The 14,855-nt window shown below is 33.3% G+C and overlaps 1 protein-coding gene across 1 annotated transcript in view; it reads left to right on the forward strand.

The window, feature by feature from the left end:
- Positions 1-14,855, forward strand: part of Col3a1 (collagen type III alpha 1 chain) — a 37,231-nt gene that overhangs the window by 2,921 nt on the left and 19,455 nt on the right. The window contains exons 2-13 of the mRNA XM_021152668.1: positions 7,200-7,399; positions 7,645-7,695; positions 8,108-8,221; positions 9,419-9,493; positions 11,054-11,107; positions 11,499-11,552; positions 12,260-12,313; positions 13,275-13,328; positions 13,501-13,554; positions 14,136-14,189; positions 14,578-14,622; positions 14,754-14,807. Coding sequence (XP_021008327.1) covers positions 7,200-7,399; positions 7,645-7,695; positions 8,108-8,221; positions 9,419-9,493; positions 11,054-11,107; positions 11,499-11,552; positions 12,260-12,313; positions 13,275-13,328; positions 13,501-13,554; positions 14,136-14,189; positions 14,578-14,622; positions 14,754-14,807 — 863 coding nt within the window. The remainder of the gene's footprint in view (positions 1-7,199; positions 7,400-7,644; positions 7,696-8,107; positions 8,222-9,418; positions 9,494-11,053; positions 11,108-11,498; positions 11,553-12,259; positions 12,314-13,274; positions 13,329-13,500; positions 13,555-14,135; positions 14,190-14,577; positions 14,623-14,753; positions 14,808-14,855) is intronic.

The following is a 14,855-nucleotide window of genomic DNA, read 5'->3' on the forward strand; positions in this document are numbered from 1 at the left end:
GAGAGAGAGAGAGAGAGAGAGAGACAGAGACAGAGAGAGAGACAGAGACAGAGAGAGAGATTCAAAAATTATACATTCCTTTTATAAGTAAAATAATTAGATAATGAAATGTTACCAGACATAAGAATACACAAACAAACTGGTAATATATTGTAAGACTTTTTGGAAATGAATGTCAAAATAATAGTTTCCAGCCAGGCATGGTGACACAGACCTTCATTCCCAGCTACTTGGGAGGCTGAGCGTACATGAATACAAGTCCAAAATCTTCCTGAGTTCAAAGTGTCTGAATGGGAGTGAGACTCTTGTCTCAAAATGAAAAGTTTATAGAAGTCTGGAGATGCAGGTCAGTGGTAGAGAGCTTTTCCAGAGCATATGATGCCCTAGCTTCAATCTCCAATACTGTCAAAGAAAAGATAGAAACTTATCTAAATTCATTGCATCATTTTTAAATGTATTTTTTCCTACTCATAGGCTAATATCATCCTCGCTTAATATTTGCATTCTGCTGACTATAGGTCCATAAATAGATGTTAGTAATATTGCTTCCTTAGAACAGGGACACAAGCTAAATGTCTTCTAAGGTTTAAGCTTCTGCATTTTGTTATGTTGATAATTTCACAAAAATTAACTGTGAACCATGAACTGATTTGTGATTTCAAAACTGTAAATGAACTGAGAGAATGAACTCTTGTTTCATATTTTTGAGTTTATTTCTCATTATGTTTAAAAAGGAAAATTATAGCTAAGATTAGCATTTACATTTTCTCTTGTTTGTGTTGTCCGAATTACTAATCACATAGAACCAATGGAATAAAATGTATTATAAAGTCACGGTAGTAACCTTACTTCTAACAGAAGAAAATACACAATTATGTACATATTTAAATATCATCAGTCATGTAACAGACAGTGTGTTTGTAAAGCTTAAAAACAGGAATGGATGGGTTAGTACTGAAACTAAAATTTAATGAAATACTACATGATTTGAGAACAAAAGCATAAACCTTGAACATCTGCATTTTTTTTACTTTTGTAAGTATTTGTAAATAAAAGAGAGATTCCAAGTTCCATACTATTTTAGAAATTTATTTATAAAGTTTTTTTTTAAAAAAAAATGGTAGTCCTTTTTTCTATTCCGTATTCAATTTTTAACAAATTAATCTGGTTTATTAAGCAAAAGGCTCAGAAGCTAATGACTTAACCAGAAATTATCATCCTTTCTGTAAAAATGTACATTGTAAGTAAATAAAGTATTACCAATACAAGATTTTGTTGTTTCTATTCATGACCCCCTTTATTTCCTCAGCATCTCAACAGTACTCAGAATGAAGGGCCTATAACAAACCCTGCATCACATTTAGATCTAGGATGGACCAGTTGAGCATTGTAGAAGAGAGCAAGTCTTCGGAAACCATGCTGTGAGAGAGAAGTGGAGAGGAAAGGCCCATTAATGAATGCAGATTCTTTGGTGACTTGCCTTTGGATTTCTTTTTAAAAAGATTTGTCCAGAACTATAGGAGATGCTAAAAGAAAGCAAGGCCTCTTTAGAAAGGCCTGTTTCATACCTACAGTCTCAGACCAGGCCTGGAGTGGTAACTCAGAAAAGACTGCCAACCACTGAAGCTCTGTGGTGACCATTGAGGATGACAGTCCCTAGTGCCGGGTTCCTATGTGTACTTTGTGACAGGCAATCACTGATAACTCCACCTTGAAGCCATTAAAGTGGATTGCTTGTAAGTCAGAGCTGGGAAGATCAAAGATGAGCTTGCCTTTGCTGGACCTGGCAGACACTAAAGCTTCGGGTACACTGTGACTTTCTGGCAATATGTGTGAGCTAATTCTCATAAAATGTTTCATTCTGTTTCTTAGAGCTAAAAGCTTAGTGTCATTATTTTCCATGCTTAGAAAAAAATCCACATTGTTTTTTTTTTTTTTAATCCAAAAGTTTTAAAGGAGGAAACTTTGCCTGTCAGGAAAGCAGTGGAAACTCTGAGCTAGTTCTGCACAGCAGTCGTTTGTTAGCTGCACTTTGGAGAGTTACATTAACCACTAGAAGTTCTGTCTGTGCCTAACAAAAACATAGCCCAAGTGGATTCCTTTCAGATTAACTAATCAAAGCCTTGCTTTTTCCATGGCTGAGGTCAAGCCCTGCCATTTCAAATGTAATCTCAATGAACAAAACGGAAAGTTCAAATGGAAGAAATACTAAAATTGCCCCAAAGAAGTAAGGTAAAACCACAACTAATCCAAAACGTATTAATAGTTAAATTAGCTTTGATAATGAGCATTGAAAGATGACTTTCTCAGTTAACATAGTTGTGAGACTTTTTTGTTCTTGTGTTTGTTGTTGTAGAGGCCAACAAACGACATTTCTCACAGAAACACTTTATGATGTTGCACAGAATTTATAGTGCCCAAGTAGCATTCAAAGGAGACTTGTGCTCAAGTTAGAAGTTAACAAATGCAAATCAAGCAAAAACTATAGTTTTTGAAAAGTAGTGCCTTAGTCATCCTAAATACATCTATGTATCTGATGCAGAAAGTTTATGTTTGTTTTTTTCAGTCTTAGTGCCTGGCTTCCAAGTCACACATTCATCTTGCTGGTGGTCTGGATCCCATCAGGGTGGCCTTGGAAATACAAACCTTTTTCATAAGGTCAAGAGAAATAAACAGTAGGATTCCACTCCAGATGGTATCTTCCCATTTTAAGATAGAGAAAAAAAAAAGACATTTTAGAGATCACTGTTATTCCTTTAAAAAGGATACAGAGTTTACAAACCATCTGTGACAGGGTACTGAAACAGGTCTTTTTCATTCTATAGAATCCTTGAAAGCAGTAAAAACATAATGAAGTTAGGAATATCAGATTTTAGAAAAACATGCTAGATTCAAATCTGAATTCCTTTAAGTATTTTACCTGGATAGTTACTTAGTTTGTCCCAGGTTCTTTGTGTGCATTGAGGACTGTGATAGCATTCAGCTCAAAACATGCATGAAGGAAATCATAAAATTGATATAAAGCATCAGGAATAGTGATGAACACCTGCATTCCCAGCAGTCTAATGCAGTGATACACAACGGCATTTCCAGCAATTTGATATTAGTGATGCATGCCTGCATTCCTAGCAGTCTGCACCTATGTTCCCAGCAATCTGAAAACTCACAGCAAGGATTGTGGTTTCAAGGCTAACCTAGTGGCATTTATAATTTGAAAGAAAAGAAAAAGATGTCAGCCACTCAAGAGTAGTTCCTAGAACAGAGGCTTGATCTATCATTCGTTTGCCAAGTACTGTCAACTACCATGACACTGTGAAAGGAATTAAAGTATCATGTAATGATAGGAAAGATTACATGAACATCTGCATTCTCAAAGTATAAAACTAAAGTTGCTATACAATAAATTAAATATATTAAATATTTTCATAATTTGGTAGGATCCATTATAGATGTATTTTGATGATTATACATACTTTAATTTTCCATTTATCTATTTTTATTTTGGCAAAATAAATATCAATCAAGTTGTAGGAAAAGTTTAGGGACATAAAAAGCATGTGCCTATACAGAATAAAATAAAGAAACACCTAAGCATCATTCATTTAGTTTTCTTGGTGGAAAGTAGAATAACCAGAATCTCCCTAGCCATGTAAAACAACACTTAAAAATGAACTTCATTTCCATTTTAAAAGACTGTCTCTTCAGCATCTCTGTGCTGTTGCTAGAAAGGTGACTCAGGAGTGCAGAGTGCATCCTGCACTTGCAGAGATCCCAAGGTCAGCTTTGAGCATCTTACTTTATTACCTTGTCCAGAATTGAAAATGCAATTATCTTTTATTTAATATTTCTTACAAAAGTGTTCAGCTTCCTCTTTATCAAAGTTTCTGTGAACACAGCACCCTAATAAGTGAAAGGGACATTGTGAGGTAACTTAGTCCTACATGTCAGGTGTTATCTTATCTTTAAGTGCTGCAAAGCATAGAGCATTCCAGGAAATGTCCTCTTTTCCTGCTTTACAATAACTTCCCAAGTTGGCTCCCTAAGCTGGAGTCATGAGGTACATATATCATAGGCTCAGCTTCTGGTATCCTACATTGGTAACAGTAGATTGCCTTGTATGAGGTGATGAATCAGAAGAAGTTGTGCAACACCCCCTTTTTAGGCAAAGATGATAAGATAAATAGGAAGGGCTAGTTTTCAGATGCAAGATCTACTTGTGACTTTTCAGAATCTGATGTTTCAAGCATGCCATCTTTGTTTCAAGGGGATATGAAGTAACTTTGGGCAACAAATTAGATTCATTACTTCTTATTTTTTTAGACATTCCAAATTTATTTATGTAGAACAACACAACTTTCTAAAGCAAAAGACCATATACAATATCATTTTAAATATTCTGAGCAGATTAAAAGAAAGAACTCACCCCAAAAATTGAGGTCACATTAGGATTAGAATGGTGGTCTCTAGAGGCAAAGGGCAGGATGCAGAATGGGTGTCAATGAGACCTGACCATTAGATAACACCAAAAATATTCTGGTGTAGAATTGCACAGTAGGACAACTACTAGCAATAAAAGTGTGTAGTGTATTTTAAAGGATAGGTGGAAGTATTTTGAAAGGTTTTACCATAAATTACAAATTTTTGTGTAGATAAATATGCTTAATGTGGATTAAACATAATATTGGTTTATATGTGTCAATATAATACATGAAACTCCATTAAGGTGTAGGGTGTTTACAACTTGGTATATTAATTAAAGTGAAGTAAAAATGTTTTTAAAATATAAGAAGTAAAGATGTACTAAGATCCACTGATCATTATGTTGAAATCTCTACACTTTAAAAACCACTCAATAAGATTTCTAAAAAAAAAAAACTTAGAAACAGGAAGCTAAATAACAGTTTTCTATCATGTAACCCTGGGTTAAAATATTCACTTAAGCTTTTAATGAGTCGGCGTCAACATTCCAAACAAATAACAAACACTGTTTTTCTTCTGATGTGAGAATACCTTCAATGAGGTATACACTTGTGAAGAAGAATGGATGAGAAAAACGTTTCATGGTATTTCTAAGGGCATATAAAATATATGATGTTTTTTAAAATATGAGGAATTTAAATCTATTTTAATTATATTTTTAAATAAAATAATAATTTTAATAATTATTATAATGAAATAATAAAATGATTTTAAATTCATTCTAATGTATTTTATTGTATCTTTACTTTTTAAAGTATCCAATAGTTCCTTTTAATAACCTGCACACTTTATTAAATGTGGCAAAATATTCCTCATGCAAAATTAAATTATTGAAAGAATCATTAGCTCAATTTACTAGTATTTTAAGAGTTGAGATCAGGCAGTTTGATGTCCACATGTTCATGCAGAATATCCCAAATTGAAGCTAATCAAATGAGTATGTGTCAGTCTAATACAAAGCATCATTTTTTATTCACATTAAAGGAGGAGGACCCATGAGAAGATTTTAGTGATTTCACTGATAATCTTTTATTTCAGCACTTTAATTTCATTTTTTTCTTAAGTACAAAATATCAGTTCTAGGTAAATATAAATGGGTTAGGACTTAGCTTTTTTCTTCAAAACAGCACCCCAGACAGCATTGCATCAATTACTCTGAGGTATTCAGTTTGGTATTTAGCTTTTACAATCATTGAGATTGAAGTTGTGGTCTTTAAAGCCTTAGGAATATCTGTCCTGTTCTCACAGTCTGTTACAGACATCAGAGGAGGATCTAAGACAACTTTGCTATCTAACACAGTTTGGTTAGTTTGTCTTGGTTTGGTTTGGTTTGGTTTGGTTTGGTTTGGTTTGGTTTGGTTTGGTTTGGTTTGGTTTGGTTTGGTTTGGTTTGACTGCATTATCTTTGTTACCTATGGAAAATGTCAGAACTGTCTTTGATTGGCTGTTAAATCAGTACATTGTTAAGATAAAAAAATAAATCTTAATTCATACAAGAAGCTTGAGTTATTTCATGACATGATTAAAGTAGTATTGACATAAATGAGAATTAGAAGCAACTCTGTTGTCTATACAGACTGGATGTTCTGAAATTTGTCTTAATGGATTTAAGATTTAGATTATTAATGGTTTTAGATTATTCAAATTATCTAAATATGAAGATAGGGAATCAGAAAATTTAAATTACAATTGGGCTTATGAGAAAATAAAGTTTTACTGTCTGAGAAAATGTAAAAGAACTCAGCAAGACATTGTTTATATTCAAAATTATTTGCAGATGTTTGAAAACTTATTATTTATTCATTCATTATTGGCAAACTCTCATAGTAATTTTCAAGCTGCATTTAACCATACTACACAGTTAACATTTCAAGAATTCAGGCCAGGTTTTATTTTGGCATGACTTAAGTTGATTCACTGTAAATGATTGCTGAAATTTCAATTTCTTATATATAATTAACAACCAAGTCTAAAATTTTGGTTGAAGGTATTTCTCTTGCCATAGTAAGCCACAAATACACAAACCATCATTCGTGCTTCCCCTATTATTTTTACTTATTCATTGTCAATATTTGTTTTAAAGTATCACTTTATTTTGGGGCATTTGGAAAACTCTTTTGTTCTTGTATGATATACAACACATTATGTGATATAATACTGACCCACTAATGGCCAACAGAGTGAGCAGTGACATTCAACACAAAATAAGCTTTGTTAGTTCTCCCAGGACAATATGGAAGAGGTTTATACTGCCAAGATTAGCTCAAATTTTCCATGGATTTTTGAAGTGGGTTAATAAAATCCAGAAGGCCCCAGAATTAGTAACAAAAGGCATCCTTCTAGTTGAATGTTCCCATCTGTTATTAGAACATAGAAGAGCAATTGGGTAAAACTGTTCATTTCCAGCTGCATAAGTAATAGACAAGAGTTTGAATGTTATCTACTGGTGTTAAGCTTTTTAATGTAAATGAAATAAAAACAATTGATTTTATGAAAAATTGCACTTTGCCAATTTTATGATAACAAGTAGTTCCTTGGTACATAGAAATTATAGAGGGGAAACATTATCTATTCTTAATGAAAGAAGAGCATTTCTTGTTCCAAACTTTCTTCACTTTAACTCTTTTTGTAAATAGTCATTACTGCACAACCAAAAACAAATGTACATTTTGTCAAAACATTTTTTAAATTGCCATATCTTCTAATTTATCTTCCCACAGATGAATTGGGATGCAGCCACCTTGGTCAGTCCTATGAGTCTAGAGATGTCTGGAAGCCAGAACCATGTCAAATATGTGTCTGTGACTCAGGATCTGTCCTTTGCGATGACATAATCTGTGATGAGGAGCCACTAGACTGCCCCAACCCAGAGATCCCATTTGGAGAATGTTGTGCAATATGTCCACAACCATCTACACCTGTGAGTCTGTAGAATATATAAACTCTTCAAAATCTACATCTTCAAGAACCATATTTAAACATGTAAATAGGATCTATTGCATAGAGGTCTGAAAGAAATGCAAGCCATGTCTGTTGCCATGACAATTGAATGGTGTCACTTTTAACAGAAAGCAGGAGATTGGATATAATCAGATTTAAGAAATAAAGATGTAAATTGTGCTACAGTTTATATATATTAATCTCTATATTCTTTATATGTTATAGGCTCCTGTGCCTCCTGATGGTCATGGACCTCAAGGCCCCAAGGGAGATCCAGTAAGTAACATCTCCCCATGGACAATAGTTGCTAACGACATTTCTAGAAAAGGCTGGTTTTCCTTGTTCCAAATGAATTTTCATCATTCTGAATTTTCTTCTGTCCTACATATATGAAAATGATGCCAAACTCATACTGAAAGTCTATAACTGATCACATATGTAAAGGTTCAGTTTTCCCAAGTTTGAAAGTCTTCAACCCTTTTCAATTTTAAAAAGAAAATGTAGGTCATGATATAAAGGAAAATAATAAACAATTATTCATAAGACTTAGTTTGAAATATACTTATGCCTAAGGACAGATTATTGTACTGATAACTAGTTTGATAAAGAATAGAAAAATTCCTAATGATGATTCTGAACTACTTCATATTTTCTCTGTTTTGTTGTTTTGTTTGCCTTGTTTTGTTAGGGTCCTCCTGGCATTCCTGGGAGAAATGGTGACCCTGGCCTTCCAGGACAACCAGGTCTCCCTGGTCCTCCTGGCTCCCCTGGAATCTGTGAATCATGTCCAACTGGTGGCCAGGTAAGAAATTACAGAATTAAATTCTCTTCTATATAAGTGCCTTCGTTTGTCATTGTTTGGTCTATATTTTTATCTCATAATGGCAACTTCTGTCCTCTAGTTTTCTATATTCATAAAACCCTTAGTGTTTCTATGTGCTAAGAGCCTTAAAAGTATTCAACTGTCACCATATAATACGATTGCTACTATGTCCTTCTAAAGTTTCCCAATTTCTCAACATGTCCACGTTACACTCACTATGTTTGATAAACAGACTATTAGCTCCTAAAACAGTTAGAGTATTTAGGAAGTGCGGTAATTACAAGCAATTCCCTAATCTTATCCAAGCACAAATGGCAAAGACTTACAAGGCTGGGCACTAAACAGCAGCTCCAAAAACTGCCTATTGAATTCGTATAAACAGAGTTGCCTTTAATGCACATCTTTTTCCCTTCTGAGTTAGGGCAACCAATCAGTCTGGGAATAAAATAAATAACTAAGTATATAAACATTGTAAAGTTCTGCTGTATGGGTTTAGATGAACTTATGAATCTATATAAACCAATATGTATGGTTTATAAAAGGTATTTTCCAAAACAATTCAGCAGCAAGGAGCATCCTAGAAATCAAATAGAGCCAAGCTAGCCCTAGAACTCAAAGCAAGCTCTGAGCCTTTCTGATTTGTTTTATTGTTTACAATGATTCATGACTGAAGTTTCAGCTTTTATTAAATCATATGGCATGGCATATATAATATATGTTTACATATATATATGTATATATATATATAATTTTATTGACTTCTTGAAAAATAATTTTAATACTCATGTTTTGTCAGATATTCAAAACTTGGATGTTGTTACTTCAAAGTTATTTTGTCCTCAAATATTCGAGAGTTCTGTGTATAATGCTATAACAATTGTGTAGAAATAATGGTTTCAGTAATAACATTTGAGACCAAATTGAAGAGGACAGTTTTTGTTTAATATCTAAAGTTAAAATCTCCTCCATACATTGCACAAGCAAGCATTTCTGTAGTGTGTCTAATATTTAAAGCCATAAAATGACACAATAAGCAAGATATACATATCATATATGGCATGCAGAAATGTCAGCGAACAGTACATGTTACACACACTAACTACAAATGCTTTGGAAAATAACTATGATCTTTGTATTAATGTGATCTGATCTATGTACTTGACCCTTTTGCTACAGAATTATTCTCCCCAATTCGACTCATATGATGTCAAGTCTGGAGTGGGAGGAATGGGTGGCTATCCGGGACCAGCTGTAAGTACAAATGTTTCTGAGCGTTTTCAAGTATCACACTGCCTTTGTTTCTTCTAGAAACACAATGTTATCATGCAATCGTACAAAAAGATTCATTGACTACCAAGGTTGGAAGAGAAAACAGCAACCTGTTCATGATTTTTCTATCCTAACTCATTCCCTCCCTGTGGCGTTTTATGTCATTCCATATTGCTGTTTCCTCGTGCCCACCTGTACAAGGGCTTTTCCCACCACCATGCTCTGGTCCGTTCTTTTTTCATCTATTGTGTAACTAAATGTAGTTTTGTTAAGGATTGCTTTTACTTTGCATCTTCTCACCCAAGTTGCATCTTTTTTTCATCTTGTTCACTGATTTTTACATTCTAAATGAACTTTAAGTCACGAATGTCCTATACCACAGTCTGTTTTTCATTCGGGTTTTAAATCCAGCATTAGTAATTTTAGAATGCATTGATCTTTTATGTTCCACTACCATAAACAATACCTCAACCTAGACAGTAATGGGCTTTCAAAACTTTCTAAATGACCGAGAATTTTAGTAACAGAAAAGAGCAAAAAGATTGAAAACTGGATTTGAAGTCACCTATGTTGGTGACTTTTGCTTTGGAATAGTTCTCAGGAAGTACAACAATATTGAACCCAATAATTCAGAGAAATATCAGCATAAATGAATACAGTATAGCAATATATTTGTCAAGGTAAAGAAAAAAAACTTTTATCAGTAAATCCAAAGTACCTATAAAAGAGTACTGTATTTGGTATAAAAGAAATTGAAATATATATTTTTCCACAGTTTTTGATATGATTTTTAAAACTATTTGAAAATCAAATGGAGATTATATTATATTTGTAAATATTGGTTATTATTACACTCATGTTATAAATCCTCCCTTAAAAGATTACCAAAACCAAATAAAACTACAATTTATTGACATTTCAGAGAGATAACCTAAAGTTAAGTTAAATTTTTGTTATCAGAATATAAAAATAGTATAAATCTGTTTTTCTAGTTTAGTGTGAATATCTGAATAATGTCTAGATAAATTGTTTTAAGTTGTGAGTGCCCCATGCATAATGATTCATGTTTATATCTAAATCTTCACATCATCACTACTGTGGTATATCATTATAGCTATGAGGTTTGGAGTTGACTGACACAGTTATTTTAGAAACTTATACCATAAGATCTATAGTATGAAGATATTTCCACAATATGCTCATCCAAAAAAATTTATAACCTAGAGAGGTATCTAAGAAATATTATAAAGCTTATCAACACATTTTATACTGACTTTCTTTGAATTCCCTTTCTTAAGTGTTAGTGTTAACATATTTAAGATTAATTGGTAATCTAGACTGTATCTCTAATTTCATCTGAAGTAAAGTTTTCATGCAAAAATCTTTATTGAAAATGTCCCAGAACTAAATATGGTATGTTATCAGATAACAAGATATAAAGTTGTATATGTTTTAATACATACTGGCATTATATATGAATAGACACTACTCTACAATGTGGACATTTATCTACTGGGTTTATCATTCAAATTTACATTCCAGGGTCCCCCAGGCCCTCCAGGACCCCCTGGTTCTTCTGGACATCCTGGATCTCCTGTAAGTCTCATTCCTTTTGGTGCTTTCTTCTTCATGAATATATGAAGCAAGCTAATGCAGTTATGGATATAAATCAGCCATTTCAGTATCCATAATCCCAACCAATAAACAATTCACTCCCCAACAATTATTATCAATTAAACCTTTGGTAAAATTAAAATACATATTACATGTGTATACAACAGACTTTGGAGTCCATCACCACTCAATTTTAGTGAAATAAAATAAAACTAACTTTATTGTGATCCTAAAAACCTCTTAAATCATCATAAAATATAATAAAATTTCTGCCTACATCCACTAACTATGACTTCTTACAATAATCCAGCTGTGATTTACTCATGTGAAGCTCTTGTTACCTAAATATATTTACAGTATTCTTCTATTTTAGGGTTCTCCTGGATACCAAGGTCCCCCTGGTGAACCTGGTCAAGCTGGTCCAGCAGTAAGTAACACTTGAGAATTGCTAAACACATTGAAAATTCATTTCCCACATGAATTCTATCATCAGTTTCTAAGTCATTCATTGGTTCATTTAGAGTGTAGATTGCACATGTGCTTGAATTTTCCATGACAATTTAGCTTTTTTTTTGTGTGTGGAACTTGAGGTGAACTCAAAGATTTTGGAGATTTCTGACTGGTTAACCACCAAAATCATCCACTTCCCAGACATAACAAAATTTCCTATCTAGGAAATACATGTCTAATGTTTCTATAGACTCGTTTATATGAATTCTACCACAATGCCTACATATAAACATACATCTGCATAGTGCAGAGAGAAAGACAAGAATATCCAAGAATAATATGCCATATAGGTATCAAAAAATAAAATAAATGTTATTTTAAGACAATATTTTGAAATATTGCAAAATGTTTTTATATTTTTGTATAGTCAATATCTCAAAATATAGAAATACAAATATACATATTTAGTATGACATAGATACATGATATTTAAATAGTTCACTAAAATTTATTTAACACTAAAACTTAAATATAATGAAGGTATAATATAAATTCAGAATAATTTTCATGGTGAGGACAGAGGGATGTTTCAAAGACACATTTGCTTCCAGAATGCACATATCATACAACAAGAAAATGTAACACAAAATATTGATTATTTCTGTTTCTATTTTCTTATTTCAGGGTCCTCCAGGACCTCCTGGTGCTCTTGGTCCATCTGGTCCTGCTGGAAAGGATGTAAGTACTTATAAGTTAAATAGAAATACAGCAACATTCATGTTGAATGACAGACTGCCTTAAATGCATCCACTATCAAAGAATCTTAGAAATGGAAGCCTCTTTCAAAAAAATTGTACCCAACAAACATTTTAGCTCATATTAGAGGTTGGGAGGATTCCCACAGCATTTTAAAATGGATGTCTGAGCGCAAATTACCTTTCTTAAGAGTTATGTCTAGCCCTGATTAGTACTTTTTATTGCTTCTAGGGTAATTTGATGGAGAGTCACATTCTCTTACTGAAATGTTCATTAGAAATCTTGTTAAATTTATTGAATCTCTGAATCACTGTGTGATGAGATGATTGTTTTTTTTCACTTTTCAGGATATTATCATTGCATTTAAGTAGTAATCTCTGTTTTGTACTCACAAAGGTATACATCATTTGATAAGTTCTATCAGAACCCTCAGATCGACTTTATTTTCATTCCAGGAATGGCAGGATTTTTTTTTCCTTATATTCTGTCACATAGACTCCATATATTAATATAATTTCTCTATAAGCATAAATTTATAAATATTAAATATTCTCCCTTTTTGCTTATTTAACTTCCAATGGTAAATTCCTCTTATTGATTTGGAAAAGATCTGAACATTTCAGGAATGTGAGACATTTGTACTATTTCTTCATAGGTTTATGTCAAGGTAGGAGAAGCCTCCCTCAGTTCTTCTATTGAGAAAACTGGTGTCACACTGAGCAATAAACACTCACTTGTAATCTGAGCACTCTAGAGGTGTGGCTGCAAGTTTCAAGAGTACAGTACCAGCCAGAGTTACCTAGGAAGATTGTGTCTTAAAAAATAAATAATCGAAAAAATATATGATCTCACAACTATACGTTCAGTCCAAACAGATTGCTCCCTACTTATTGCACATTTCCCCATACATAAACCTTTATATATTCTTTATTTCTCTGCCTAGGGAGAGTCAGGAAGACCCGGACGACCTGGAGAGCGTGGACTGCCTGGACCTCCAGTAAGTCTTCATTAAATAAACTACCTAGAACAGTCAAAGTATTTTAATTTTAACTTCAAAAAAAAAAAACAAACAAATAATCAAACTGAAATAAACATCAAAATAAATGCATTTTTATCACTGAATGTTGATTTGAATGTTAATTACCATCTTTCCCATTCATTACTTTTAGGGTATCAAAGGCCCAGCTGGCATGCCTGGATTCCCTGGTATGAAAGGACACAGAGTAAGTGACTCTAATCCTAACCCTGTATTCATGAACTTAGATATAATTTATGAATAGGCAGAGCACTTTTAGTTTTAACAAACTTTAGATAAAGTCAATCCATCCAAAAATCTATCAAACTAAGAACAATATCCATCAAACTAGGGTTTACTCTTCTGTACTTAAGGCAACTCTTTAATCATACTAAATTGAATGTTCTCATTAGTTTCTTTTTTTTGTAGTAATACTTTGCCAAATGTTCAGCAGTTCAAAATTTACATGGATTAAATTATCACTACATTAGCCACATATAATAAAAACAGTAATGAAAATTCAATGTAAAACTTACCAACTATACTGAGTTGTTAACAAATTTAGGCCTTGGGTCCTGTGAAGACTTTATGCCTCAGTGTAGGGGAATACCAGGGACAGGAAGTGGGAGTGGGTGGGTTGGTGAGCAAAGGGGTGGGGAGAGGATAGGGGGGTTTTGGAGGGGAAACCAGGAAAGGGGGTAACATTTGAAATGTAAATAAAAAAAATATCTAATAAAACAAAACAAAAAATAAAAATGAATAAACAATTGTTTTTAAAAATATTTCTAGGGCTTTGATGGACGCAATGGAGAAAAGGGAGAAACAGGTGCTCCTGGACTGAAGGTAAATTGGAGCACACAGCGTTCATGAGTAAACTCCTTTCGAGTCTGGAACTGTTAAGATTTATCTTACGGGACCTAACTTAGTCTTACAACTGTCCTTTTCATCTAGCCATTGCTTAGCTATATGTAAATCTTAAATCTTCCATGAAAGCTAATAACAAAGAATCGGACATAAAAATGTTTGTATATCTCAGTGTGTCTAGTAAATAATATGTTTATCCATCGTGCATTTAAAATGCAGAAACTGAAGTATCTGATAATGAAAATCAAATTCATTCAGCAATTTGATATTACTAAAGTACACATTTTTCTTAGTATTTTCTGTGATACAATATTTGTAGTGTCAAAGTGTCTGTTACACAAAATAGTAACATTTTGCATATCCCTAGGGTGAAAATGGTCTTCCAGGAGACAACGGAGCTCCTGGCCCAATGGTAATTATGTTTCCTCTCATGTAATTATCAGTATTAGTATTAAGCTTCCAATCCTATTGCCTTTCTCCTTTCCAGCTGTTCTCACACATGTCACATTTACAATAAGATCATGCTTTGAATTTTGGTTGCAGGGTCCCAGAGGTGCTCCTGGTGAGCGAGGACGACCAGGCCTTCCTGGAGCTGCAGTGAGTATTGCCATAGTGTACCCAGATGAAAGTAGGGGTGGTCAGCTC

The sequence above is a fragment of the Mus caroli genome, chromosome 1, assembly GCF_900094665.2.
Source record: "Mus caroli chromosome 1, CAROLI_EIJ_v1.1, whole genome shotgun sequence".
Classification (NCBI taxonomy): Eukaryota; Metazoa; Chordata; class Mammalia; order Rodentia; family Muridae; genus Mus; species Mus caroli.